Source organism: Nestor notabilis, unplaced genomic scaffold (assembly GCF_000696875.1).
Source record: "Nestor notabilis isolate BGI_N333 unplaced genomic scaffold, ASM69687v1 scaffold17095, whole genome shotgun sequence".
Classification (NCBI taxonomy): domain Eukaryota; kingdom Metazoa; phylum Chordata; class Aves; order Psittaciformes; family Psittacidae; genus Nestor; species Nestor notabilis.
The window spans coordinates 38,840-65,819 of NW_009928078.1; the positions used below are offsets into that span (position 1 = coordinate 38,840).

The 26,980-nt window shown below is 48.2% G+C and overlaps 1 protein-coding gene across 1 annotated transcript; it reads right to left on the reverse strand.

The window, feature by feature from the left end:
- Nucleotides 1-3,560: 3,560 nt before the first annotated feature.
- Nucleotides 3,561-26,980, reverse strand: ST8SIA2 (ST8 alpha-N-acetyl-neuraminide alpha-2,8-sialyltransferase 2; the record flags this gene model as incomplete). The annotated part of the gene is made up of 7 exons (XM_010014368.1): nucleotides 3,561-3,979; nucleotides 13,726-14,019; nucleotides 16,525-16,782; nucleotides 17,298-17,426; nucleotides 19,316-19,420; nucleotides 22,967-23,009; nucleotides 26,894-26,980. Coding segments are annotated over 7 exons (1,202 nt in total), but the record flags the coding sequence as incomplete, so codon positions are not given.

Sequence of the window (26,980 nt, forward strand, 5' to 3'; positions counted from 1 at the left end):
GCAGTAGTTTCATGGCAGGGCTGGCTGTTAGCCCGGAGACACAAAGAAGCATGTGGCAGATCTGAAGGCTGGGAGGTAACCAAGCACACCATGGTTAAAAAGAAAAGCAGACCAGGCAGCTGTGCTTCTGGCCATGGTGTGGCTGTGCAAGAAGACAAAACTCTCCTCCCCAAGCTGTTGTAAAGGGAAAATGCACCAGAGGCACATGGTGAAGAAAAGGACATTGGGTTTGGTCAGAATCACCCATTAGACCTCCAAAAACCACACTGGGAAACACAGCGCCGGACTCTGGGCTTAGCAGGTGGAAACTCAAGTTTACCTCTATCTTACAAGTTTAGGTCACTTGTCACCATCTGAAAGCCTTTTGACACAAATATGCCTAATATATGGGACGAAGCTCCCCACCTCAGAGCCACCAGCATCACCAGTTTGGGCTGGCCTCACTGCTGTAGGGAGGAGGAGGATGGAGGAACAAAGACCAAAGGGAGCTACTGCTGTCATTTAGGGCAGTTAAGTACATTGATGGTGCAACACGTGCATCCCTGCTTGAATAGCATCAATACTCTGTTTCACTCTTGATAACACGAGAGCCTTAATTGGGCATGAAGAAATTCATCAAGCAGCAGCCCGGTGTGGCATCAGGTCTCCATAGCATCTGGCAGCCGCTGTGCTGCTGCCCTGCAGCTGATCAGCGGCTGGTGCCTGCCCCAAAATAGCCCAAATATCATCCACCTACCACCAGGACTGCTGCTCCGTGCAGAGCAGAAGGTAGACCTGAAACTCCTCTCCTGCTGCTCCTGAACAGCGCATGCGCTTTGCGGCTTGCTGAGTTGCAGAGGTTTGGGCTTGGTGGAGCCAGGTCCCAGCTATTTTCTGGAAACAGAGATGATAAAGTACATTTCCTACCTGAGGAACTGCTCAGAGAACCAGACCAGAGGACGTAACACAGCTCACTAAAGCGAGGAGAAAATTCTAGGTGTTTTTGTGCATATAAACTCAGCAGGGACCAACCTGCATGGCAGTGAAGTGAAATGGGAGCTCAGCCATTGATTTCAATAGCTGCAGGGTCTTGGCTCTTGGCTTAATGTATTTTTAAAGCAGGGGTGAGCAGGACCCACTCTGGAAATAGAAACATCACCAGCAATTTCATCTCCCTGAATAATTTGCCTCTAACTTGCCTGTGCTTTGATCCAGCAGCTGCTTCAAGGGCACTAGAAAATTCCTTCTCCCATCCCTTTTTCACCCCACTTGTGCTGCTGCTGGTTTCAGCTCAGTACTCTTTGCAGGGACAGGGAAGACATCCTGGTGACTTCCAATGTCCCCTGACAGAGCACTGATATCCGGGCAAACAAGCCCAGCCTTTCCCTCTCCTTCAGTGGCAAAGGAAAATTCAGGGCCTTTCATTTAAGCTCATGGCATTTTATGGTCTTGCCCCTCTTCTCACCCTTCTAGTCCATAAAAATAAATACAAAATAAACATAAGCCCCTGCACATGTATTTAATTTGTTGTATTTTTATTTAAAAAGAAGGTTTGCTAACAGCAATCAGTACCATGCCCAGGCCCCTCAATACAACAGTTGGCTTTAGCAGTCCCTGCGGCTTCATCCCTGCTTTGTCCCTTCTCTGCGCCAGGGACAAACCAGGGAATTATCCAGCCTTAGCAACCACTCCTGAATCACGGGAAGCTCCTTGGGATTGCAGACTACTTCCACCCTGCAGTTTTACTCTGTCTCCTCCTGTCTCAGGACACCCCAACAGCTTACGCTGAGGTTCACAGCCAGGTTGAGCTTTATCGTGTAATGAAACTCAAGCAAAAATGATAATTAAAAAAGTGCCAGGTTTTAAGAAAATACATAAAAGAAATCGTTTTCTGCAGTTGGAAAGAAACATCCCCTCGGTGGCAGATTAGCCCACATTTATCCACTATAATGTTGCTTATACCTTAATCTTAGGCATCTTCATCTGACACTAATTAGCAGGCTGGAGGCTCCTACGGGTACAGTAGCTTCTACATCCCAAAACATGAAAGCGAGCTCTTCCCTTTACTGCTTGAAACACTCTGTTTTTAAAGAGACAATGTCAAGTATTTCAGCCCCAAACTGTACACTTTTTAACCTACAAAATACAACTGTAGGAGGAGGCACAAAGGTGACAATATCCAGCCAGGAAAGCACCACAGCGTGTGTCTGAGGCTTGCCTGTGTAGTGTTATTTATTCTCCCACAAATTAAACCCAAACTGCACTCACTGAACCCCGGACTCACCTGCATCCTGGCACTGAGTGCTAATTAGGAGACAAACAGAGCAGGCTACGGAAGCAGAAAATTAAACAGGCTAACCAGATCAATCTAGTCACTTCCCTCAAAACCCTCAAAACTTAGAGAAAAGCAAACATGGTCATAAAAGCTTCTTTATATTTTGGGTTCTCTCTGAAATGGGAAAAGATTATTTCTTTGACATTCAGCACTAAGCAAGCATCTCACCAAGATCCATCTGACATCCTATTTAGCTGTTCAGAGTAAGAGCTAATCAAAGCTTGAAAGAAAGGACAGAGTGGGACTTCAGGAGTACAGTGCTGTGTGCTGGTTCTTGGTGGAGAAAGTGAGAATAAATTATTTAGACTTGACAAAGTCCCTTGAAGTCCTGTGGTCTTTCTGCTTGGCTGGGTCTCGGGCCTATCACCAGTATTTCAGTGGTTACTTCCAGAGAGGGAGAGAAGGCAGGCTGCTTAGTAGGTAGTGTTTTGGAATTAAAAGCTAGATGTACTTATGGTTTTCATGAGTCCCGACAGACGTTGAGTGTCTTCAACTGTGGCACAGTAAGACACTCAATACTAATGGTGCCAGTTTGCAGCAGCGAACCTCCTCTCTGCCATGTTCCAGCATCTTGGCTCCTTCCTAAATTACTTCTTAGAAAAGGAAGAGAAAAATACATGCTCAGCATCCTCTTCACTGTCTGCCTGGCTCAATGCCGATGTGCCTGTTCTCCAGAAGCCCTCACGTCTCCTCTCTGAGCAAATATCACTGGGATCAGCTTAGCGCTGCTCCCCACCACCTCCTGAAGATCAAGCTGCAGCCCTGGAGGCTTTACCTTCGCCTCTCTGGAGGCTGTGCTCAGCCTGGTAGTCCATGTTTTGGATGGAACTGTGCACCACTGCCAGGCACTAGTCCCTGCTGGGCAGGAGACAGGTCCTGCTTGGTTCCATGGGCAGTCTCTTGGCTGTGAGAGCCACCAACAAACCTTCCCTGCCCACCCCACTCCCTGCCCCTTCCCCTCCCCGGCACGAGCACGGGGCCAAGAACACGCCTTGCTGCAGAGCACCGGCGTCCTTGGCCAAACAAACTAACTACCAACCTTGGACCAGTCACGACAAACGGCTTAACGTTTACCCATCACCTAACATACCCTCAAAAACCAAGGCCACCTTCACACCTTTCGGACGCAGGGCGAGCCCACGGCAAGGGGTCTCGCCCAGGCCAGTCACGCCAGATGCTCCAGCATCTCTCCTGCCCCTTCCTTGGTGAACACCAAACAGTTATAATACTCAGGTCAATATATATAGGTACCACATATATATATTTGTGTCGCTGTTCTGCGCATTAACAAAGACAACCAACCCCACCAGGCACCACTTGTCCTTTCTGCCCCCTCCCCTTCCTCCCGTGGCTGTGCAGGAACGTGGCCGGGGACCACCCTACGTGGCCCCATCACACTCCCCCACAGTCAGCTTCAAGGCTCCCTGCTGGTGCAGCGTCTTTAAGGCTTTGAACTCCAAGGGCATGGTGTGCGGGCTGGCCTGCGAGGTGTAGCCGTACTTCAGGCTGTCGTAGTAGTGGTACTTGACCGGATTCTGGTTCTGGTCCAGGGGAAAGGGCCAGAAGCCATAGAGATAGATCTGGTTGCAGAAGCGAGTGGCTAAGGTGTACATGAGGAGGCCGGTGGTGGGTCGCTTGATGTGCACCTTGTTTGTTAGCCAGTACCTGCAAAGGGAGAGTAAAGTGTGTTATTGCCCCTGCACACGTGTCTTGCATTTTCTCCCTCCAGCCTCTGGCTGAGATATATTGGTGATTCAAAGTGAGAGGTTGCTGACTAGCAGAAGAGTTCTCCATGCCAAGAAAAAACCTCTCCAGGGATTGCTTCATGAATAAGCATCCTCCTGCTCTCTGTCTTGCAGTTACATCACACGTGTTGCTATGGCATTGAAGCATCTCATGCCTTGGCAATCCCTTATGAAAAACAAATCGCTTGCAACGGCGGCCTTCAGTACTTCAGCCTACAATTATCTTCCAATCAACCCAGGAGATCAATATCACAGACCAAACGATCCACACGTCAAGCAGATTCCAGCAACCCCTCGAAGCAGACACACTCATACACACATGCTGATGATTTCCATTGAAGAATGGAGATTTTTACTCTGACAGTAAACGTAATAGGGCTGTAAAATCATTTGCCTTGAAATAAAGGGTCACCAGGCTGAAAGAGCTAAAACACACTGCTGTGTTCCCATTAACCCAGCGATTGCTGCTGTGATCCTGGACCAAAACACATCACCACACTCTGCAACATCAGTTCATGAGACACACAGTATGGAATACCGCAGTATATAATATGTGATATGGAGGTCAGCTGTGCTCGCTGCTGAGAATTGGGTTAGTTTTTATAAGGAGAAAGATGTAGTGATGCACAAGCAGAAACAGCATCAGCAGTTGTATTTTGGGCTGCTGCTAAAAGTTACTGCAGCATCAACATCCTATAAGAAGATGTTCCCAGCACCCAGTGCTTATTGCACTGGCAACTTATGTGGTTTGCTCAGCAGAAAAACATTGTCAGAGGAGCAAAATCAGAAAGAAAAAGGTTTTGGGAGGTAACGTCCCCTCCAGAGTGCATGTCTGATGCTGGTGCTGCCCCACAGCAGGCAGGGCTAACGCAAGCAGTGCATCCCATTGCTGCCCATTCAAACCCATGGATTATCTTTAATAGGTATTTCAAAGGGCCTTGGTTTAGATTCAGGCTACAATTATCTTCCAATCAACCCAGGAGATCAATATTGCAGACCAAACCACTGCAGCACTTTGGATAAAAGGTGAGGAAGTAGAGGGAAGCATGTGGCATTTCTGTGCTCTTCCCAGAGGTTTGGGATGCTGAACAGGGATGTGGAGCCATGGGAAGTGTTGCTCCTCATTCACACTTTCTGCTGGGCTACTGAGGGTCTGGTGCTCAGACAGAGGGAACCCTTGGGAGAGCTGAGCCTTAATCCTGCAAATTAGCTTTTCACGAAAGCCATTAAAATTTAGCAACCAAGGCACAAAATGTACTTGCTTGTTCTCAGCCAGATAAGAGAAAAATTGACTTTTCTGGGAAATCAAGTTCTGAAAGCAGAGTGGCCGCCTGGGCATGTGCAGGAAGGTCGCAGCAGGGTTTATCAGGGTCCCAAACCCCAAGGGCGTCCAAGTGCCTGGAGCTTTAGCAAAGGATGAGTATGATGTTTTGGGAAGAAGGTCTCCTTGTCTAAGTCATCTTGGTATCCAGCATGAAAAAGGAGCAAGAAATGGGGAAAACCAGTATCTCAGAAGCACAGCATCAGTATTTTTAGGGCTTGCCCAGCCATATGGGTTGCACTGTAGGGGCACAGCAAAGCTCACTGTGGTGTCAAGGCAACCTTCTCCCACAGGTAGCCATAAAACAGCCTCCTTGATGAGTTTATGGGTAAGCACATTAGACCCCTGGTGTGCAGAGAGAGATGGGAGATTATCACAACCATTTAACGCTGTGAATTAGGGTATCCTCAAGCAGGCAGGGAAACTACCTGGGAAGAACTGTCAAGCCACATTAACTGGCTGGCTTTGGGGGAAGACAACTGTCTGGGCTCGTTTTGCAGCTGCTTTAGCCTTAAATTCTCCTTTTATCAATTTACCAGCTGGAGATATTGGTGACCTTACTCCTGCCTAAAATATTAACTTTTGGGTTTAGCTGAGAGACTGTAAAAACTCTATGAACATACAATGACCTCACCAGCATGATGAAGTGACCCTTGCAAATGGGTACAGGACATTCATGTGACCACCAATTTTTCAAGTGTGCTAACGATGACAAAACTGACCTGGATCAAACACAGAAGTGCCCTACAGAAGCACACGGTCCTCTGCAACCCAGCACACACAAACAGCCTTACCAAGACCAGCAAAGCATGTGCAACTGGTACCCAAAAGCAGCCCTACCAACACCAACCTGGTGTATCCACCTCAGCACACGCAGCTAGTGAGCACTCACTCAGGAATTCTGGGGTGGGAACAATGACAATTCAGTTTCTTATAATAAAAAGTAAAACCCTGGCTCTTTTATCTGTATTTCCCTCTATTGCAGGCATGGTATGGTGAAAATGAGAAGGATGATAAACCTTGCTCCTATTGCATCATAAATTCTCACTGCTGGCTGCAGCTTTGGGAAGGGGTGATGGACTCCAGGCTGTCCCATCCCACACACACAGATGACATACATAATATATACTGCCCAAACCATAACACAGGTCATGCCACAGCACTTGCAATTTGTTTCCTGCACAGCGAAGGTGGGAAATCCTCCGGTGAGGTCTGGGAATACTGTTTTAAATGACTGGTTTGTGATAGGAGTGTGGGAGCTATGCAGGAAGATCTCCCTCTTCCCTCTCCCACCACTGGCCAACTGAGACAGTGGCCACATTCCTGGTGCAGGAAAGAACAGCTGGGGATGGAAATAAAACCTAATTAATTCTGTAAATCCAAATGAGGTTGTCTGGGCACACATGGGATGCTGTGTCAACAGCACACCTTTAATATGTGAGGTCCGGGATTTTAATTAGGAGGAAAGATAATCTTGAAGCAGACAGTAATTATTTTTCAAATTGGCTACACCAATCACCATAACTATTAACTGCAACACTTTATGGAAAGAGACAGCAATTAAAAGAGAAGAGCAAAGAGCAGTCCTGAAACCCAATCTCTACCTTCTCAGAGCCATTCTCACAGCGTGGACCTCCTTCAAAAGCTGGTGCTGCGTTGTTGCTGTAAATAAACCCTCAGGGGTGGAAGCAGCCACAGAGATAGGCTGGTGCCTGAGTGGGATGCAGCTATGAACAGGAACCGTGATGCTGTCACGCAAAAATTGTCCAAGACAGCTCTTGGTTTGGATCATGATAGTGACAGAAAATGCCATCAAATGTTCAAGGCTCTCTATGGTAAGGAGGCAGCCTACACATAAGCTTTAGCACCTATCTGAACTAATAGCCAAGGACAGAGGCTTCAGGAAGGGAAGCTCAGTCTCGTCCTAGCTGGTAGGTAGGTGGTTCTGGTTGCTCCTCAGCAGCATCAGTTTTCCAACAGGTTTCCAAGAAACTTAAGAAGTCTCCTAAGCAGAACTTCACCACAATGCTACCGTCTGCTTGACCACCGGCGTATGCGTCCTGTGAGGGGGCTGCACTGCAGCCACAGGGGAAGTGACTGCTGTATTTGGACCTTAAAGCCTGGTAGGAATCCTCCAGGAGACAACTCCAAGAGACAAACCACTGTGACACTGCCCCTAGGAAGCTGCAGTTCACACCGAAGCCAGGGAGGGTGGCAGCTTCCACGTTGCACATCTGGAGCACACACCCCAAGGCACTGACAGCACAAGGACAGGTAGTGACAGGACAAGGGGGAGTGGCTTTAAGCTGACAGAGCAGAGATTTAGGTTTGATACTAGGAAAAATTCTTCCCTGTGAGGGTGCTGAGGTGCTGGCACAGGGTGCCCAGAGAAGCTGTGGCTGCCCCATCCCTGGCAGTGTTCAAGGCCAGGTTGGACACAGGGGCTTGGAGCAACCTGTTCTAGTGGAAGGTGTCCCTGCCCATGGCAGGGGGTTGGAACTGGATGAGCTTTAAGGTCTCTTCTGATCCAAACCATTCTATGAATTCAGGGAGCAGACTCCGGCCTTGATTTGGGCTGAAACACTGGGTACAAAACTTGTCCCCAGAGGCAGTGTTTGAGGACCACTAGTGAGAGCAGGGTCTGAGAAAACCCTGAGGTAACTTGTATCCTCCAGGTAAGGGTTAAAACCTGCAGGATAAAGTAAACAGAAAATCCATCGCCCTCATGAATAAAAACCTCAGGTCAATGAAGAAATCAAGTTTCAGCAGTATCAGCTGCATTATCTAATGATACAAATCAGAATACCTGAAATAATGCCATTTCAGAGCCTTTTAAAACAGCTTATTCATAAAAGCCTGTTGCAAACACAAACTGCTGTGGAGGTGCTAGTCCTTGACCACCAGAACTATATTATTAGTCTGCCACACATGTCCTGCTCCCATTAGCACTCATGAAAAACCAGCTACAGACAATCAGAGCAAGTGCCCCAGCTCCGTGCTCAGGTTGGTGCAGGAGAGGACAGGACCTGCCAGTGCTGGAAGGGCACAGCACGTGTCCCAGTTGCTGGGTTGATGGAGATCAAGTGCTGGAGCCCAGGGAGTAACTGCTATCCCCCATCCAGCTTCTCCCAGCCTTTTCCTGTCCATGTATCCAGTCTCTTCTGTCATCTCCACCAAAAGAGCCAAGAGCCATGCACAGTGAGGAGATCTGTGCTAGACAGGTAGGGACATGCAGGTCCACATCCAGATTCATGCTAATGCTGACTCCAAAAGCTGGATCTGGAGTTGGAGTTGAGCTTTATCCCCAGGCTGGACAAAGCCCAAACACCAAATCAAACCTCTATATCTAGACTTGGCTTGGATCTGGTTTTGGTAGCTTGGCACAAGCAAATCAGTGCTGAGTCATGGATAAATAACTCTTTTTCTCCTCCAGCTCTTGAGCTTTGCAATACCCTTTCAAACACACACGGTACCCAACACCCACAAGCTAAAGCACTTCCAAACAGACAGAAGAAGAGGAAAGTCACTGGGAAGATGATAACCCTATTTCTTTTCCCTTTTCTTCCTATGCATCTCCCCTTCTTTTGACAAAGAAAAAGACTAAATCTTTTCCTCATTTAACAAGAACAAAATAACTGTGTTGGAGATTTATTTGTAGTATATCCATTGATTTAACCCATACGTGGCTTTATGGGGTATTCATAGTATCTTACCCCACTTGTGAAAAACCACATCCTTTAGTCATCTTCTTCCCTCAATTGAGCACAGGATCACTGTCCTTAAACCACCTGTGGGACCAGAGAGGAAGGGCTTTTAAGCATGAGTGCCCAGGGCAGATATTTCAGAGGAGCCCCTGTAAGCATGAAGTACCATAAGGGAGGAAGCATGAAGTAGCTGGTTTATTAAACCCACAAGTGGGTGATGCTGGCTAGTCAAGAGCAGAATTGATCTTGAGACAGAGAGTGAGAAAAGATGAGCTGGAAGGGCTGTGAAAAGGAAAAGCAGCAGCTTAGGTTGGATGTGTTAGAGAAAAGGGGAGCCTGTGGATGAATGCAGAAGAGCAGGGAGATGCAACCAAAGCAACAGGTTAGGAGAATAATCTGCACGTCTCCTGTATGGCTGTAAGCAAGGCAAAGCTGTTGGAAAGGATGCAGGTTTATCGGGACACAAGATGAGGAGGGACCAGGGGAAGGCTTCCACTGTGGCTGATGGATGGGAAAGGCAGCAGCTGAGCAGCACTGCCCTGGAAAATCAGCAAAGGCTTAGACATTGTTTGGGTACGAGCACCCAGGGAGGCATCTGAAGCAACCTTATGCCCCACCAGGTTGCACCGCTTCAGAGGACACATGGCAGAACAGCACTACACAAGCTACAGACCCTGAGCAAGGTGATCACTGTCATGAAGATCACATGCAAACTGTCACAGCTATTTAGATGTTAAACCTAACGGAGACCCAGCCAAGGAGCTGGAAGATTTATTGATTTTTTATTTATTTTTTTTCTCTCAAGAACTTCTTAACAAAATCTTATGGGATTAGAATTGGTGACTGCCAAGAGACCCTTGTGAGGGACACAGTGAGAAATCCTAGACTGGATTAGACAAGACAAACTGAATCGTGGCCATGAATTCTCCGCAAGGAGTGATAGTCAGACTTCCAGACACAATTATTTTCCCCCGCTTCCTGCATTGCATGTTATTTCTCTAACAAAAGCTGCTTGGCAATAGGGATTACATGGCTTTTTGGAGACACTCAGAGATGACTTATAAGGGGCTTGCTTGCTTCCCAGCCAGGAGAAAAGCACCACGCTCGCCAGATGAATTGCTCAGGAGACAGAACCGCTCCGAAGTGAGTCACGCACCCCCGAAATGCATGGCACCGTCCCCGAGAGCTGGCTCCCTGCCATGGCACAGCTTTCCTCTTCAGCCTTAGGTAACGACTCGCATTCCTTCTCAGCTCCTCCACTCACATGCTGATGGCTCTCTCCCCTCCTGGCATGAAGATGGGAGTATTAACTATGTAAGAAGAGGCTCTGTCCTATTGCACAGATTATCCAGAGTCATCCACACACACCAAAAAAAAGCTATCAGCAAACATTTAAGGCATCCTCATAGCTAGGAAGGTGATGTCTCAAACGATGCTGTTAAGGACAACAAATCCAAATGCTTTTTACTTATCTCAGCAATGGCACACTCTACAAACGCCCCAAATGCACTGAAAGTGATAGGAAAAAATGCTCAATTGCCACTGAAATGCATTCTGGCCCAGGGGAAAGCAGAGCAGGACAATAAATACTGCGATTCAAGGGGGAGTCAAGAACTCACAGAAGTATTTCACTGGTAGTAAAGGAAGAAGGGAAAAGGCAAAGCTTTTGTAGCCAAATTGAAGCTGGCTGAGATGGCAGCCTTTGTAGAAAGTGCTATTCCTTGAAAAATACAAAATACATGAAAGAGCACCTTGCCTGAAAGACTTCCTGCATTTCTTTGTGATTTCCAAATCAACTTAGGATAGATCATAAAGGATAGCTATAGCCAGCAAAGGAGGACATGGGCCATGTCTGTAACCACAGCACAGAGGGATATTCTGTGGGGCTTTGTGGGTTATCGATTCTCTGCTGTACGCTACATGCCACAAAATGTATTCATTTCACAAATCTCAGATCTGTCAAAGAAAGCGTAATGCTACAGAATGACACGCTCTGCAGAGAGAGCTGGAGAGACAGAGGAAGTCGTTGGAGACCATATCCCTGTAACAGCAAGGAGCTCTGAAGCAGAAATATAGGATGATCATTGGAATTAAGGCAGTTTCACAGCATATGAATAAGTAAACTCATAGTGATTCTGAGGAAAGACTCCTTCTTCAGGTACCTATAGATACCTGAGAGATTTCCTAATATAGTGCAAAGAGCATCAGCACCACCCCCCCAGCTATAGCCAGTTCATTCGACACTGCCTGAACCACTCTTAAATCCATCCAAGTCCAAACCTGAGGAGGGTGCACCAAGGAAGGGGTTAACACTGACTCCAGCCTCCCCCCAGAACAGCAGAGCCCTTTGCCCTTTTGTCCCCAGCCCTGTGTGTTCCCTCAGCTCCTTGGCCAGGCCAGGACACACTGGGTAGGTGTTGAAGTGCTCCCATGAGTTCTGGCCTTCTAGGGGGCTGCAGCTCTAATTATGTTAATTGCTAATTAATAGACATCTTGTTTGCCTGCTGATAAGTGTGAGAGCACTAGGGCAGGTCAGGCAGCAGCTCCCTTGGCTTAGAGGGCAACCCAAGAAGGATTAGCTCTGGCTATGGATATAAGTGAATTAGTGCTGCCTCTGTGCATCCATGACCCACCTTTCTCCATTGCCCCCAGCACGGTGACCAGCCCAAAGGACAGGACCAAGGTCTTGGCTGTAGCTCAGATTGGGTGCTGAGAGCCTGTCATCAGCATCTGCCAGTGTCTGACCACATGCTGGTGCCACGTCTATCCCAGACACCCACCAACAGCAGCCACTTCACTCAGTGGTCTGACTGGTTGCATCGCTCTGAGTCCCAGTAGGTTTCCAGAAACCCAAACCCATATTCCTTGCACAGGACCCCCATTAAAACCCATGGGAACACTAACACATGCAAAAGGAAGTCACTGCTCCAAGCCACAGGGGTGAGGGGTGCACCACTCCATGCACTGAGAGACAATGCGGAATCTCTGGGCTTATCCCAAAATCCCTGCATGCCCTCCAGCCAGGCTCCAACACTGCTCTGTGGGAGATGCACAGGGACAACCAGAGTACCAGCCAGCCCAGCTGGACCATAGGGCTGTGGCACAGAAGGGCCAGGAAGGTGCCATGAGTTGGAGATAAGCTCAGCAGCAGAGCTTATTGAGGCATCCTCCTCCTCTCCTGCAGGAAAGTGATGCCCAGCCCTTGCCAATCCCTCCATAAAGCTTCCTACGGGAAGTTTCTGGCACTGGGAATGGTTGCCAGCACAGGATTAGCAGCCTGTTGATTTAAAAAGGCTTATTACAGGAGCTTAATTCTATTTTGACAGATGAAAGTAAGTCAATTACAGCTAGAAATAGCACAGAATTTGGGTTGTGGGGTTTTTTTCCACTTCCTCTCCTTCCTTTCACAGAGTTGTGATACCGTTTCCTTCCCTCAAAGCCAGCATTTTCTGTAACATGCCTCTCCAGCCCAGGGAAGGCTCAAACACAGGCACCTGGGGCAGACACAGTTCGTTCTTTCTCCCACTACTGCTGCCTGTGACGCACCATGGCACCAAATCCTCCGCTCCTCCCAGCCTGTCTGCAGAGCTGCCCTTCACACCCCTTCCCTGGAGCACCCCCTTAGGCTTGCTCCTGCAGAAAATGACCCCAAAATCTGTCCCTGCCCATCCCCTGCACTTACACCCAATCTGAATTGGGATGGAAAAACATCCAGCATGGACCAATGGACTAGAAGAGCTCAGGTTCAGAGATATGTGGGGTTAGAAGTACTCAAAATGATCAAGAAACATTAATGCTGAAGCTTAGAGGTGAGCACATCAGCTACACGAGTGAATTCCCATCCTGGGAGATCAACAGGGTCAGTCAGGATCAGCAAGAACAGCTACTGCCACTCCAGCATAACCCACCACTGGCCTAGGCTCCCTAAATGAATCATGACTCTCCTTAGAGAAATAAAGCAAGAAAGCAACAACCTACCCCATCCTGAAGCCACGTACACGGAATTCTCACCTCTGGGGCTCTTATAACCTGCCCATCCCCACCACAACCTGTGTCTCCCACACAGCTGAAGTTAGAAGGAAGACCCACTCCTTCCCTTCCTGTAAGTCCCTTCACCACCACCTGGCCCTATTTATCTGACTCAGGAGGACCAAACCATGTCAATCCCCTCCTTGCCTTGGGCTGGTCATTTAAGATGAGCAGTGCAATTAGCACCATCACAGAGGCTGCTCATGAACAGCCCTGCCATTGCCATGAGCTCCCTGACCTGAGGAGCTGTGCAAGACTTGCATGTGTCACTCAAGCACAAGGTGCCAAGCCTCATCTTTAGCTTGGCACACACATGTTTCCCCAAGGAAAGCTCTAACCATAGGTTGGGAAGTGATCATGGTGACACCCAGGACAGCACTGGAAGATGTACGTTCACTATATTGCACGACTAAAAGCCCTCACGCTCAAAGAGCAGAGCAGGGAGCCCTTGCTTGAGATGTGGTCCTTAGTTCTCATCTACAGACCAGCCGCTAGCTATGGAATCCTTGCAGGTATGGAGAATGAAACAGCTCCAGCACAAACCAATGGATCACTCTCCAGCTCAGAAAGCTCATGAAACCCTGGCTCTGAGCACACCAGAAACACTCTCACCCTCGGACAGCGTGCAGCAGGCGCAGCGAGGGGTAGGCAGTCCTCACGTTGATGTGATGCTTCAGGATGAGCTCGTTCACCCACTCCACTCTCTCCTTTCCCCCCTTGGCCATGAACGCTGGGATCCAGAGGATGCTGCCATTGAGGCTGTGGAGGCGTTGCAGCAGCTTCTCCCTCCAAGTCTCATTCACCAGGTCCTCGAAGGCCCGTTGGATGACCGAGGGGTTCATAGTCACCAGGTCCGTCTTCATGCCCACATCCTGTGAGTACTCCTGGACAGGGGCCAGATTGCACCTGCAAGGAGAAACACCAAACAGCCCTTTGCAATGGCTATAAGAGAGGACAGTGACAAACATGAGGGGCACTTGATGCCAAAAGCCAGGGACATATGTGCCCACTGGGGAGGGACTCTTCATTAGGGACTCTAGTGGTAGGACAAGGGGTAATGGCTTTAAACTTAAACAGGGGAAGTTTAGGTTAGAGATAAGGAAGAAGTTCTTCACAGTGAGGGTGCTGAGGCACTGGAATAGGTTGCCCAAGGAAGTTGTGAATGCCCCATCCCTGGCAGTGTTCAAGGCCAGATTGGACAGAGCCTTGGGCGACATAGTTTAGTGTGTGGTGTCCCTGCTCATGGCAGGGGGTTGGAACTAGATGATCTTAAGGTCCTTTCCAACCCAAACTATTCTATGATTCGCTCTTGCTTTTGGGAGAAGAAGGAGAGAAAATAGATCTCTGCAATAAAAAGAGGTTCTGACCTGGTAATGATGAGCCATCTTAATAACGTGTCATCATTCCTCAGCATGCATACTCCTCTGGGGCAATGCTAATAACAGACATAACTCTGGTGTCTGGTGGGTGGCTTTGTATGGATCGGTATCTCTTCTGGTGCAGTTCAGAAATAACACGTAGCAACAAACCTCCCATCTTTGCTGCCACGGCAGGTTTGCAGTGAAACGGCCTTTCCCATGCAAGGAAAGTGCTTGCCTTTTACATCTAGCCCTGCTAGGGTAATATTATCCCAAATCTCTTTTCTCCTCCCGGTGAGTCTCTGCTAACAACAGACACAGTGGCACCAGCAGCGATAATGACACCAGCAGGAGGTGGATGCCAGGACACGGTCTCCACAGGGTTTGGCTGTCTGGAGGCTGTGACCTTCAAAACCCATCTCTTTCTGTAGGATTAATTGATGCCTCCTCCCAGGCTGTGCACACAGCGATGGGCACACACACTTCTCCAGGAGCTCCCGTGCCACCAGCTCCTGAGTCACACCAAGGATGTGGGATAAATTGCCAACAAATCACCCTTGTTATAAGGTGCTGTTCCTACAGCTCCTTGAAGAGGGATCTGTTGCCATAAAGCTGTGCCGTGTATGTGGCACTGGGTAAATGGCACCAGAGACCAGCTGATGGGGAGATGCAGAGAGATGCTCCTCCAGCGTGGTAAAAACCAGAGGGTAGATGTGTGTTTGCACACTGCGTGTTCTCCTGCGGCGTTTTATAGAGAAGTTACAGTATTTAACGAGCAGGAATTGCATCCTAACCATCTGTGTCGATAATCAGCCATTACTACTGTTTTCTCTGCTTTACAGATGGAGAAACTAAGGGAACGGTGTAAAGAAAATCCAGCTATTGGCACATGGAGCCCTTCTAATCCGCTCATCGCAGGAGTAAAATCACTGAAAATAAACACTGGATCTGAAGAGCTATATCCTGGACACAGAGCCCATCAGTGGACACTGCCAGCCCTGCTGGAAAGGCTGCCTGGATAGGGCAAACCTTCCTCAGGAAGATAATCTATGGTGGGAAGACCATGACCATGCCAGACCTGCACTACCTGGGGAGAAGCAGCCCAAAATCCCAATCCTTACACCCAGAAAAGCTTTTCTCCTGCAGCTTTGCTGCCTGATACGAAAGCCTCTCTCTAAACTTTGCCAGAACTGCAATAAGCAATTTTCCCCTTTTCTCACTCTGGTTACACTTAAGGATGTGAACGATAACACCCTGTCCCCTGCGGACAGGATGGAGCTGCTGGCAGCCAGGCAGGCTGGAGCAGCCAGATTTGAGCAGGGGGCAGAGGTGACATTATCCTCATTCCCATGTCACACTGGAGACCACCTCTGTGAGCTGCTGATGGATTGGGCTGTCTTCATAATAGACTCACCAGAAAGCAAATGTCTGCACATACATAAATCATCAGCAGGCTGCTCTAGCCCCTCAGCTAACAGTTGTACACAGGTGTCAGGGATAGGAGGGCAGGCGTGCTCCTCCTCTCCACTTCAAGCATCTTCTATAACCAATTCAGTCATCTGTTGCTGCAGGTCCATGGGGCAGCACATCTGCAGGGACATCAGTACTGGGGATGGAGTGGTCACAGTGGAGCATCAGAGCTGAATGTGCACAAGTGTGGTGCCAGGGCATCGTGTGGTGCACCCAGTGCTCAAGGGCAGAAGTGATTTGGGGAAGAACTGAACTTGTGTTCCATGGGAGAGTCCAGGACAGGGTTTGTTTGCAAGAGGGCAAGCACGTGGGAAAAGAGAAGGGAGTGCTTGGGGCTGGGGGTGATGAGGGTTGATGGTGCACCATGAGAAGACATGGGCATGTTTGCAAGAACACAGGGTGAGCACCTAGTTGTAGATGGAAGGGTTTGCAGCAGGGTGTTTGCATCGGTGAACTCTACACATGCCCACGGGGCTGCAGGGCTGCACAGCACCACGCCACCAGGACTCCAGTCCCTTTCCACTGCTCCAACTCCCCCCCGATACACCCTCAGCCCCATCGTGTAGCAGGGCACAGCCCCTACCTTATCACGAAGCTGTGCGCATCGATCTCGGGGCCGCAGCGGCTGCTGAGCAGGACCCCTGAGTTGCCCACGATGGCGCAGGTGGGGAATTGCTTGCCCTTGAGGGGCGAGGTGCGGGGCAGCAGCTCGTACAGGTTCTGAGAGACATTCATGGTGCTGTCCCTGTCAAACACATAGTGGATGATGTCCCCCGGCTTCAGCGTCCCCTTCAGCACTGAAATGTCCTTCTCTGCATCCAGGAACTTCAAGATCTGTTTCCTGAGGATAGGGAAGAAAACAGCCCCATCAGAAGAGGTACTGAGGTCGTACATGAGATGAACTCTTGCCTCCTGGCTGCTCTGTGGCCCATCCATCTGACTGATGCTCCCCAGGAACAGCTTACAAATGGGTATCACCATCTCAATGCCTGCTCCATCTCCACCCATCCCTTCCCAGTGCAGACTAGCATCAGCCCAACATTAGTGGGGGGTGCCTGCATATACCCCAGGAAGACGATCTCCTTCTCCCCTCCGTGACCCACTGACAGCACCTGCTGCTCCCACTTGACCTGGAAAATGGGGGCTCAAGTTCTCCTTATGTTGTTGTTGCGAGGCCAGCTGGTTCAGCTGGGAATTCATTTCCAAGTGATCGCTTACAGATATGAAGCCTAGCTCAGCAGGAGATAAGCCTTTTATTTCTTCCTTGACTTCTTTAGATGATATACAGACGCAATTTGCCAGCTTGCACTAGAGAGGACCGAATCTGTCTCTTGTCCTATAGGTAATTACCAGTACCTGATCTTCAAAGAGAGTGTCTGGTTGTGTCTCCATTTGGATGAGGCTGGTTTAATGTTGTGCTTAATGCTTTCATTACTTCTGTCAACAACAGCTGGAGACGAAGAGTCATTTATTACTACTTCAGCTCTAGAGAAAAGAAAGATGGGGAGAGGGAGAGAGGCAGGATCCGTTAGCATCCCAATGGCACTTCTAATCACTGTCTTCAGCTCTGGCTGCTGGTATTCAAACTTCATCAGAAAAGCAAAATTGTAGTTATTAGCTAAACGAGAACTGAAAGCCTGTTTGTATTCTGCTACACTCAAGCAGACATAAATCCTTAAATACCTGCTCACTTACGCGAACACAGACTTACAGCCAGGCACAGCAATACAGAAAACATGATTTTGCACATCTAGCTGTAGAAAGGCATGCACACACAAACACAAACAGGCTCTGCAAAGACAGGTTGGCAGATGGACACTTACAGACAAGACACCCCAGAGCCTCAGGGAGCCACCAGGATTCACCAAGACATTTCCTACATGGACGCTGTTGCCTTGTGGTTGCACGTGAACACTCTGAATTGGAGCCAGCTCAGCTCCTGAAGGGGGTTAAAATCCTCATCAGAGAAGTGCAATCTTCACTTCACCCAAAGGAGAGATTGATTTAGCTGAGCTGCTGGGTGCTGCTTCTGAGTCTGGTCTATGAGCATCCCATACTGAAGCTGGCTTGCTGGTAACTTTTCCCTTGTTAGAATGAGGATTTCACCATCCCTATCTCCTGCTCCAGGGCCAGAAATGAGCAGGGGGACAGGCAACAACTAGGTGCTGTGGTTTGGAGATGATCACTGGAAACCCCCAGCTTTTAACCCCTGCTCTAAGAAGCAAATGAGCCCCAGCACTTCAGTGCTGCTTACATCAAATGGCATGAATTAAGGAAGCCTCCGAATACTTGGTGCCAGTCAGTCACTCTCCAAAGAGAATACCCAAGCATCTCATCAGAAGGCTGCGTGCGTATTTGCAGCCCCAAAAAAACCTTCACACTTCAGAGCACTCTGAAAAACATACAGGCAAAGCACTCACTATCAGCTAAAGGAAGTCTCCCTCTCTGGTCCAAAGGGCTTTTTCCAGCTGGGAAATGGTTTGTAAATAAATACATATAAAAATGCACGTAAACCCCAAGGAGGGAGAAGAGTGAGACAGATGGAGCAGAGCTGGTGGCCCAGGGAAGGCGCTCCCATGGACACACTGTGGCTTACACTATGTAATGTTCTGGAAAGGCAAGGAAATGTGTTTACAAAAGCTGGCTGCCAGTGTTCGTGTGTGTGTTTGCACAGTACCTGCCAGTCGAGGCTGTTGGCTTTGTGGTGCATTTTGCCATATCACCTTGTGCCTTGCAAAGCTTATTTATAAGGCATTAAAAATCATAAAGGAAACAGGGTAAAGAAATCTTGGGAATAACTAGGATTTTTGTTGGTTTTGTCCATTTTCTGTGTTTTGATCGCGGGTGGTGGCATCACCACCGAATATCACCCTTCCTCGCATGGCATCACTGAGCTGTGCAACTGTGCCACTTGGTAATGCTGGGCTGATGTGAAATCATCGTGAAAATCACACTGAGAGACTCTGAATGAAGCTGTGGTGCCACGAAATGACTGCAATAGAGCAACACCACTGAAGTGCTCTACTATAAAGCTGAATGAAGTTCCGAAGTCAAAGACAGCGGTCCCTCTTCTAACAGCACTCAGTAAACCTATGAAAATGGCAACTCCACCACTGACTTATTTTCACAATAAGTAACTCTCTGTTCCTCATTCTCTCAATCACCACAACTTGCAGATCCTTGGTTATTTGCAAATGATTATTGCGCTGAGATGGAGGAAGGAGGGGGAGAAACGATTAAGAAAATGCAAAGCAGAAGTGAAAAGAAACAGATACATTTGCTAAATAAGAACAGCACTATCCAGTGAAGAGGAGAAGCAGATTAATAGCTGCCTTACAGCAAAAACAAATGAACACAAAATCTAATTTACAAACCTATTAGATTTGCTATGTAAGCTGTTCACAGCTGATCTGATTGTACCTCTGCCTCCAGAACTCCTGCAAGACAAAGGAAATGCATTATTTATAAACCCAGCACCTCTTTGCCAAGCATTGTTCAACAGTCAAGAGATCCTGCTCTGAAGGGCTCTGAACAGAGACACTGCTGAGCTGATATTATCCCACCCCATCCAGGAGGGACATGTCCTCATGCCTGTAAAGGGCTTTTCACATCCATCGTCATTGCTGCCCTACTGTGACCATAAAACCATTCCCACAACAAAGCTCCTAACCACCCCAATTAATAATACTCGTGCAATCCAACCAGCCATCAAAGACATCTGGTCTCCATCATCAGAGCAGCACGCAGCCTACAGGTTGCATTAAATACATCTCTGCTTTTTTATTATGAGTCAGGTGTTAGCGGTGCATTGGGAAGGTCTCCTCCATCCCCAGGTTACCAAGGGACTTTCCCTATCCTTTTCAAGTGGGGACTGAGCTGAACAGTCTGGGTAGGATTCCCACCACTGTCTTTTTGGGTTTTCAGTTGAGACCACCCAACATCTTCATTTTATCCAGACCAGCCTCCTGGGTCACTTGTGGGACCTCATCCTCACAGTGTGCCAGCTCCCAGCTCCCAGTGACCCAGGTCAGACCCAGAGTCTCACTGAGCCTGCTCTGACCCTTGAGTGCCCTGAAGCTCCTTGTCCCCACCTTTGGTGTTACCTGGCTGAAGCTATGAGGCCAGCTCACCACAGACATTTGTATGCTGGAGCTGAGACCTGGAGTGACATCCTTGTCTCTCACCTGGCTTAACACCACTGCACAAGGTTGGGTACCAGACATGCCTAAGCAAGACCTAAGAGAACGGACAGCCAAACTTTCCAGCACCTACACGTTGCCATAATGAAGAATAAGTGGGACCAAGTCCCTTCAGAAACCAGCACTACTCATATAACCTGTGAATCCTCACTTAAAAAGAAATACATGCAAGCATTGGTCTGCATCTACTTGGCTGCAGAGCCCCATCTTGCTTTAGCCTGCTGTTTTCAAAAGGATAACAAAGAACAAGTCACCTACTTTCTGATGCTCAGTGGGAGCTGGGCTCCTAGTCAGACACATTTTAACTGCCACGTGCTCATTGCTCTGTTTTATTGTTTCCATTGCACAGATATCCAAATGAACACGCTCATAATGGGAACCAAATTTTCTTCCAGCAGAAATAGTGCTACCTGGAAATATATACCTTAATGAAAATGTATTTCTACCACGTATTCTAGCACATATTTCTACCAGTCCTGAAAAAAATCTCAAATGTATTAGACATAAATGTAAAAAAAAATAGAGTGTGTGAACATTTGGTGCCATCAAAAAGACTTTCAGACTTGGGGGATGCGAAGTAAATCCCTTCGTTAGGCTGAGCACAGTCCTCAGCACCGCCTAACATCAAGCCTTTGGGACAAAAATGGTTGTCCCTTTGCTCCCTCCTGCTGGGGACCATCTACGGCCAAGTCAGAGTGATTCTTGCTCCGACACTCTCCTCTTTCCTTTGACAAACCTGAGAGTCAGCGAGCTGCTTCATTTTTTGGTGCATCAAGGGAACAGCAGGACCAGCTTATTCCTAGAGCCTGCTGGCATTTAACAACCTCTGCTTTAATGGGGTTCACTGCAGGGTGTGGGAGCAGACTGGATTAGTGTGCAAACCACGCATGCTTTCTGAGACATCTCCTCTGGAGGAGCCTTCCCAATGGGATTCACACTCTTTAACACTTGCTGTACGACAGATAGGGCCTGGATTAAGGGCTTAGAAAAAGAAGTGCTGCTCCCTGTGTAAGTGCTGATTCACAATCTCTGTGAAAGGACAAGAAAAAAATCACAGAAATTAGGAAGTGGAGAGGACCTGTTAGCTCCCACCTCATCCCTGTTTTGTGGCTATGGCAGGACTGATCCGAGGCATCACATTGTATTATTCAAATGCATTTATCCAATCTAGCTTTACATGCCGCTAGCGACAGGTCTGTGCATGTCTCCTGAAACTAAGGCAGGCATCGGGTGTGGAGGTGCTGGATGTGAGGAATACAGGTTGAGAGCACATCTCCCAGCTCACTCTGTGCAGTGGTGGTGGGGAAGGGGATTGCCTGCCCGGTTTCGCGGACGAGCAGCCCCTCAAGGGCAGTTCCTTTCCCCCTCATACATTGTGAAAGGCAGAAGTTCTCAACGTATTATAATGCAAACGGAGCATGAAGTGTTCTGCTGTCATAAATGAACACGGGTGAAAAAGCAGGGCTCTGCTAGCCACCTTCCCATGACTTGCTCCATGGCACTGGGTTCACTGCTTTCTGGCCAGCAGCAGCCAGGATGCTCTTGCCTAAGACGCTGGCAAAGACACTGCTCCCTGTACAAGGCTTGGTATCTCTCTCAGAGATTGCCTGAAGCTGGGACATGATACTTGTCTGAAGATCTTAGCTGATTTAATGAATCCTAAAATGCTCATCAGTGGGCACCATCCTGGCAAACCAGCTGCTCCAAGCACCAAACACCATGCCAAGCATGGTGTTTCCCAAGGTCTACCACACTTTATTACCAGCACAGCAAGCCAGTATCACCGTGCTGCTTCGTTCCTCCCACCTGGGAAGAGGAGAACATTAAGAAATGGAGAGCACTAATTAGAAGGCACACGTTTAGAAAAAAAAAACTCAGCCCATTCTATTATCCTTTGCTGACCTGGAGTTTCAAAATCTCTTGGCTTCAAAAGGCAAAGACCAACCTCGATTAAAATTGCACAGATAGGCATTGATTTTGAAAAGCTTTCTAGTGCTACACCGTGTTTAGATTGAATTGCTTTATTAATCTGGTTGTTATCAGTTTGATTGTATAGCCAGCTCCACAAAGTACCAACCTGCTTCTTAATCCTATTATTTACAAAACACTCTTTCTTTTTGACTTCTGTTGGAATGTTTTCCAGTGATAAGTCGCATCTGTATGTGCTAATGCCATATTACTGGCTTATGCCATCCTTTCTCATTTTTGCTTTGAGATTTTCAAGCTGAATTTCCACTGTCTAAGATATTATATAGGTCAAAACATTCTGTGCTCAGATGTAAAGTGACACTGATTCATATATCAGAGGATAAAAAAGAAGAATTTTCTTATGGTTCAGGCCCAAATTTTCTTGGATGAATAATTTCTGACGAATCAGATATGTGAAGACTTTTCTATTCACTCGCTATGAATGGGCTGTTTGGGGTTTCTGCTTCCCTTTTCATAATTTCTCACTTCTTAAATGACTCTCTTAATTATTGCTAGGTACAGTTTGGTCTTGCTTCCAGCAATTTCGACATGTGAAATCAAAGCTGCTTTGACTGAACAAGTAGGTCACGCAGCCTCTTTGGGCAAGCGGATCTCTAAGAATAGGCTTTATGCATCCATATTCTCAGGCTTACAAATTCCAAAATGTGTTTTCCATGGGTATTTTACAATGCCCACCTCCGAGTCCTGCTTCCTCCAGCATCTGTTGCAGACAATACACATGGGAAGCAGGCATGAGAAGTATGAGCTAGCCAGAAATTTTATCCATACCCAACCACCCATTTAGCCACACTTGTGGAGCTCATTCCTGGTGGACCAAAACCTCTGCCTCTTCCTGACCTTGGGCAACCCAAGTCCTTCTCTTCTCCCTTCTCCACATGAAAGAGAGATAATGATCCCTTGGATAAATTCTGCTTAACAATCCCCCATCTGAATTCCACAGGAAGAGAGTTCAGAGTGCCACAGTTTTTATCTTGAGGGGTTCAAACGATTAACACACACTAATTAAGTTTTCACAACCTGCTTTTGTGTTAGCTACATTTCATGATCCTTTTTTCACAGCTGGGACACTGTGGCATGAAGTGGCTTGGCCCATAACACCAAGAAAATGACAGTCCCACAAGCCAGGACAGGAGCAGTACTATGGGCTTACAGCACACCAGTCCTCTTGGAAATGCTGCTTTTTACTTGCTGAGAGTGAGTAAGGCTTTTACAGGGTGAGAGGGTAGGATACGTCACCCAGAAGACCACAGGAATCAATCTAAGAAGGTCTCACTGGCCTGAAAAGCACAGGCAGCCATTGGTCTGAAATGGCTGCAGGCTGTACCCATAAGGCAGTCTGTACCTATTAAAAAAAGAAACCACCACCTATATTTACTTTGCTTTTTAAGTATTGCTTTGATGTTGTCCTCCAGGCCAGAAGCCAGAATTGCTATTTTCTATCTGAAGAGCACGTGAGCCTTCTCAGGGATCACCCTCTCAAAATCACTGCCCTCCCTCTCATTCCCAAGGCATTTGTGTGGGGAGGGGATGCAGAGGGGGATGCTCACAGCCCCTCCATAGGATGCTGCTTCATGGCCAGCCAGACCCAGTCACTGTAACTGGGGAAGGGGATATGCTGCCCAACCACTGGAAATGAAATACAAAGACAGAGATCACCCCCCTCATCCCAGACTTGATAGACTCACTGCTGCAGACACTCACAGTGACATATAATCCCACGTGCATTCATGGGCATAAGCCAGACCTCACAGCGTCAGGGACTAGCTGACACCCGCACACTGCCTTGCTAGAGATGGGCTTGGATGCACTGACTGCCCTGTTGAGTGAACGGATTAATTCTGCTGACTAAGAGCAGTGATGTCATTAAGCTAAGCCATGTGCTCCCTGAGCCCTCAAAGATGGGGCAGGATTCACCCAGGCCAGAGATGTGAAATGTGGATCAGGACAGAGGTTTCAACACTCCCTCCTCTGCCCTGTGTTGAGACCAGCAGAGCAGCAAATGTGATTCCAGTTGTCTGTGAAAGAGAAATAATTGGCTTCTAAGTGTCAACCTGTCCAGCCTGTCCTGCAGGGTGGAAATGCAAAGGTGTCCCTGGAATCCAAACTGAACAGGAACCCAGCCCAGAGGCTGGAAGCCAGCATTTCTTGGGTACCATATCCTGGCTTTCCATCTGCATATCAGGTCTCTCTAAAAACATGGAAAAAGGCCACATTCATTGGCAAGCCCCCTTGTGGGCTTCTCACTAGAGACTCAAGTGGTTCTGTGGGGTTTAGGTGAAAGCCCATCCATATCCATAACAGGTTCTGCTATGAGAGGAGAGACAAATTCCGACAGGAAAGGCTTTGCTGCTGGTTAGAGTCCCAGACTGGTTTGTGTTGGAAGCGACCTTAAAGCTCATCCAGTTCCAACCCCGTGCCATGGACAGGGACACCTTCCACTAGAGCAGATCGCTCCAAGCCCCTGTGTCCAACCTGGCCTTGAGCACTACCAGGGATGGGGCAGCCACAGCTCCTCTGGGCACCCTCTGCCAGCGCCTCAGCACCCTCACAGGGAAGAATTCGTGCAAACTAGGAACAAAAGCCAAAGCTAGGTGAGAAGCGAAGGGATCAGAGATGCATTTTGGAACCTTGAGACCACGTACTCAAACACACCATCATGCACCCTCCCTAACACCGGCCTTTGCCTACCCAGACACGCAGCTTGCACAGGCTCACTTCTCATCTCGCCTTCCTGCGTCACATTTCATATCACACTAGGAGAAGCCAGGACATCTGACACTTGCACATCATTCCCTGTGACATTTCACCAGTTGCTTCTGAGTCTGTGATCCCAGGGTGTGGAGGAGATCGCGATGAAGAGGATCGGTGGCCATTGGGTAGCTCTGTGTACCCACACTCTCCTGGGGAGCAAGGTTCCCTCTACAGGGATTAATTGGGACGGCATTTCTAAAGCGTTTTGTCTGCTAGGATGAAAGATCTTGCAATACATCTTGATGAGACGTTTGAAATCACACTTCCATGTGTTTAAAATCTCACTTGTTCATATTATCACAGCTTGGCAGCCTGAGTGTCAAAAACTTCCTAAATATCAGGTGCTATTTTTACTACTCCCAAGTTTCATTCTTTCTATTCTTTCATATGACTGCATTTGGGAGAGTGTGCCCATATCATGGCATTCAGGAAAATCACTTTGCTGTGCTGGGGTCCTGATGCAGCTCTGGTGTATGAGCTGCAGAGGCAGTGCTTGTACAACCAGGCCTGTGGTGGAGCATCTTCCAGCAAACCAAGGAGATTTGGTGTAAAGGCACCAGCCGATGGTCTTGCTGATGTTCATGTACTTGCTATTACCCACCATGGGGAACACAGATCTGTTAGTCTTCTGCAAACCAGTCTTGCTAATCTGGCCACCTCCTCCCATGCCTCTGCATCCTGCAGGCTCCTTCTTAGGGACCACAAGATGGGAAGGTCAGAGGTGCTCAGCATCCCTCCCTGCTAGATGGTAACTATGGCTCCACATCAGCTCCTGTGTAAATGAGAGCAGGGTTTGGCTCTGAGATTTCTGCCTGGTTACAAATCACTGTGTGATCACTGAGGACACAGGAATCAAGACACATGAGTTTGCAAAACAGAGACACCTATTGCTTAATAGAGAATTAGCCAATTAGGCAGAAATGCTTATATGGCAAAACCAGTGATGAACCAGCAGGAACAGCACAGCTCTGATGACTAAAAGACACGAGGCAACGGGAGGGACACCTGGGGCAGCCTGTCACCAGGACACTGCTTAGGGATCACTCTGCACTGGGATAACCAGAGCACCAAACCCAAATCTCTGTGCCTGCCCTGAGCTATGTGCTCTGCAGGACCTGTAAGAGGCAGGAAGATGCTCAGAGCAGCTTGATGGTTACTATTGCTCACCAGGAAGCCATGGTCCAGGACTTTCAAGCTCTGTCCCAAAGCCATCACGTGCTTTCCCTGAGCCAGAACAGTCTCCCTCTCACCTGTGGAACGTCAGGTCTCACATCCACTTGCATTCACCATCACATCAGCACTGCCCGACCCTATCACCCTGTGATGCTCTTGTTTTATCGCTGCTCTGAAGACAAAATACTCATGCGCTTGCAGGGCTCGAATGTCACACACTTCACTCTCCCCATCCTGCGTACTAACAGGACCTTGTTCCCTCCTGCACATTGGGCCTTCCATTAGAAGTTTACTCCTGGCATCAGTTCAGTTTCTTTGACTGTGTTAACTAAACAGTCAGCAAGGAAAAAGACATTGAAGCAGGCAAAAAGGATCAAGTGAAGGGTTTGGACTGGGGTGTGTGTTTGTGTGTTTAGCTTTCCCCCTTCTGGAACGGAGAAGGAAAAAAACCCCAAGAGCCCACTGAAGACCTAGAAAGGAGCTGAGACAAAAGCCTCACTGCTTAAAAAACAGATCTACACTGTATATTTTCTCTGAGATAATTTTTTCAGCCAACAGAGCAGAGCTATCAGGGAGTGCAAACAGCAGAGCATCAGTTTTGCAGCAGATCTGTCACCCTAAGCATTCATATACCAAGAGACAAAAATCCCAGTGGCTCCTGCAGCATCTTGGATGCTACGTACCTTGGGAAATGGGAATGGTGCAACATGAAGAGATATCATGTCTGAGGGGCTGTGGGTCCTCCGGCTCATCCACCCACACCCATCCCTTGCCTACTTTTCCCACTGGTGTGTGCAGCCCCTTGGAATACTCAAGGTCTGGTTTCCTCATTCAGTGTTGGCATGGATGCTGAGGACCTCTCCTGGGCATTGACGTCCTCCTGGAGTGGTTCTTTTGTATGAGCATCCTCAAAATAACATCTGGTGC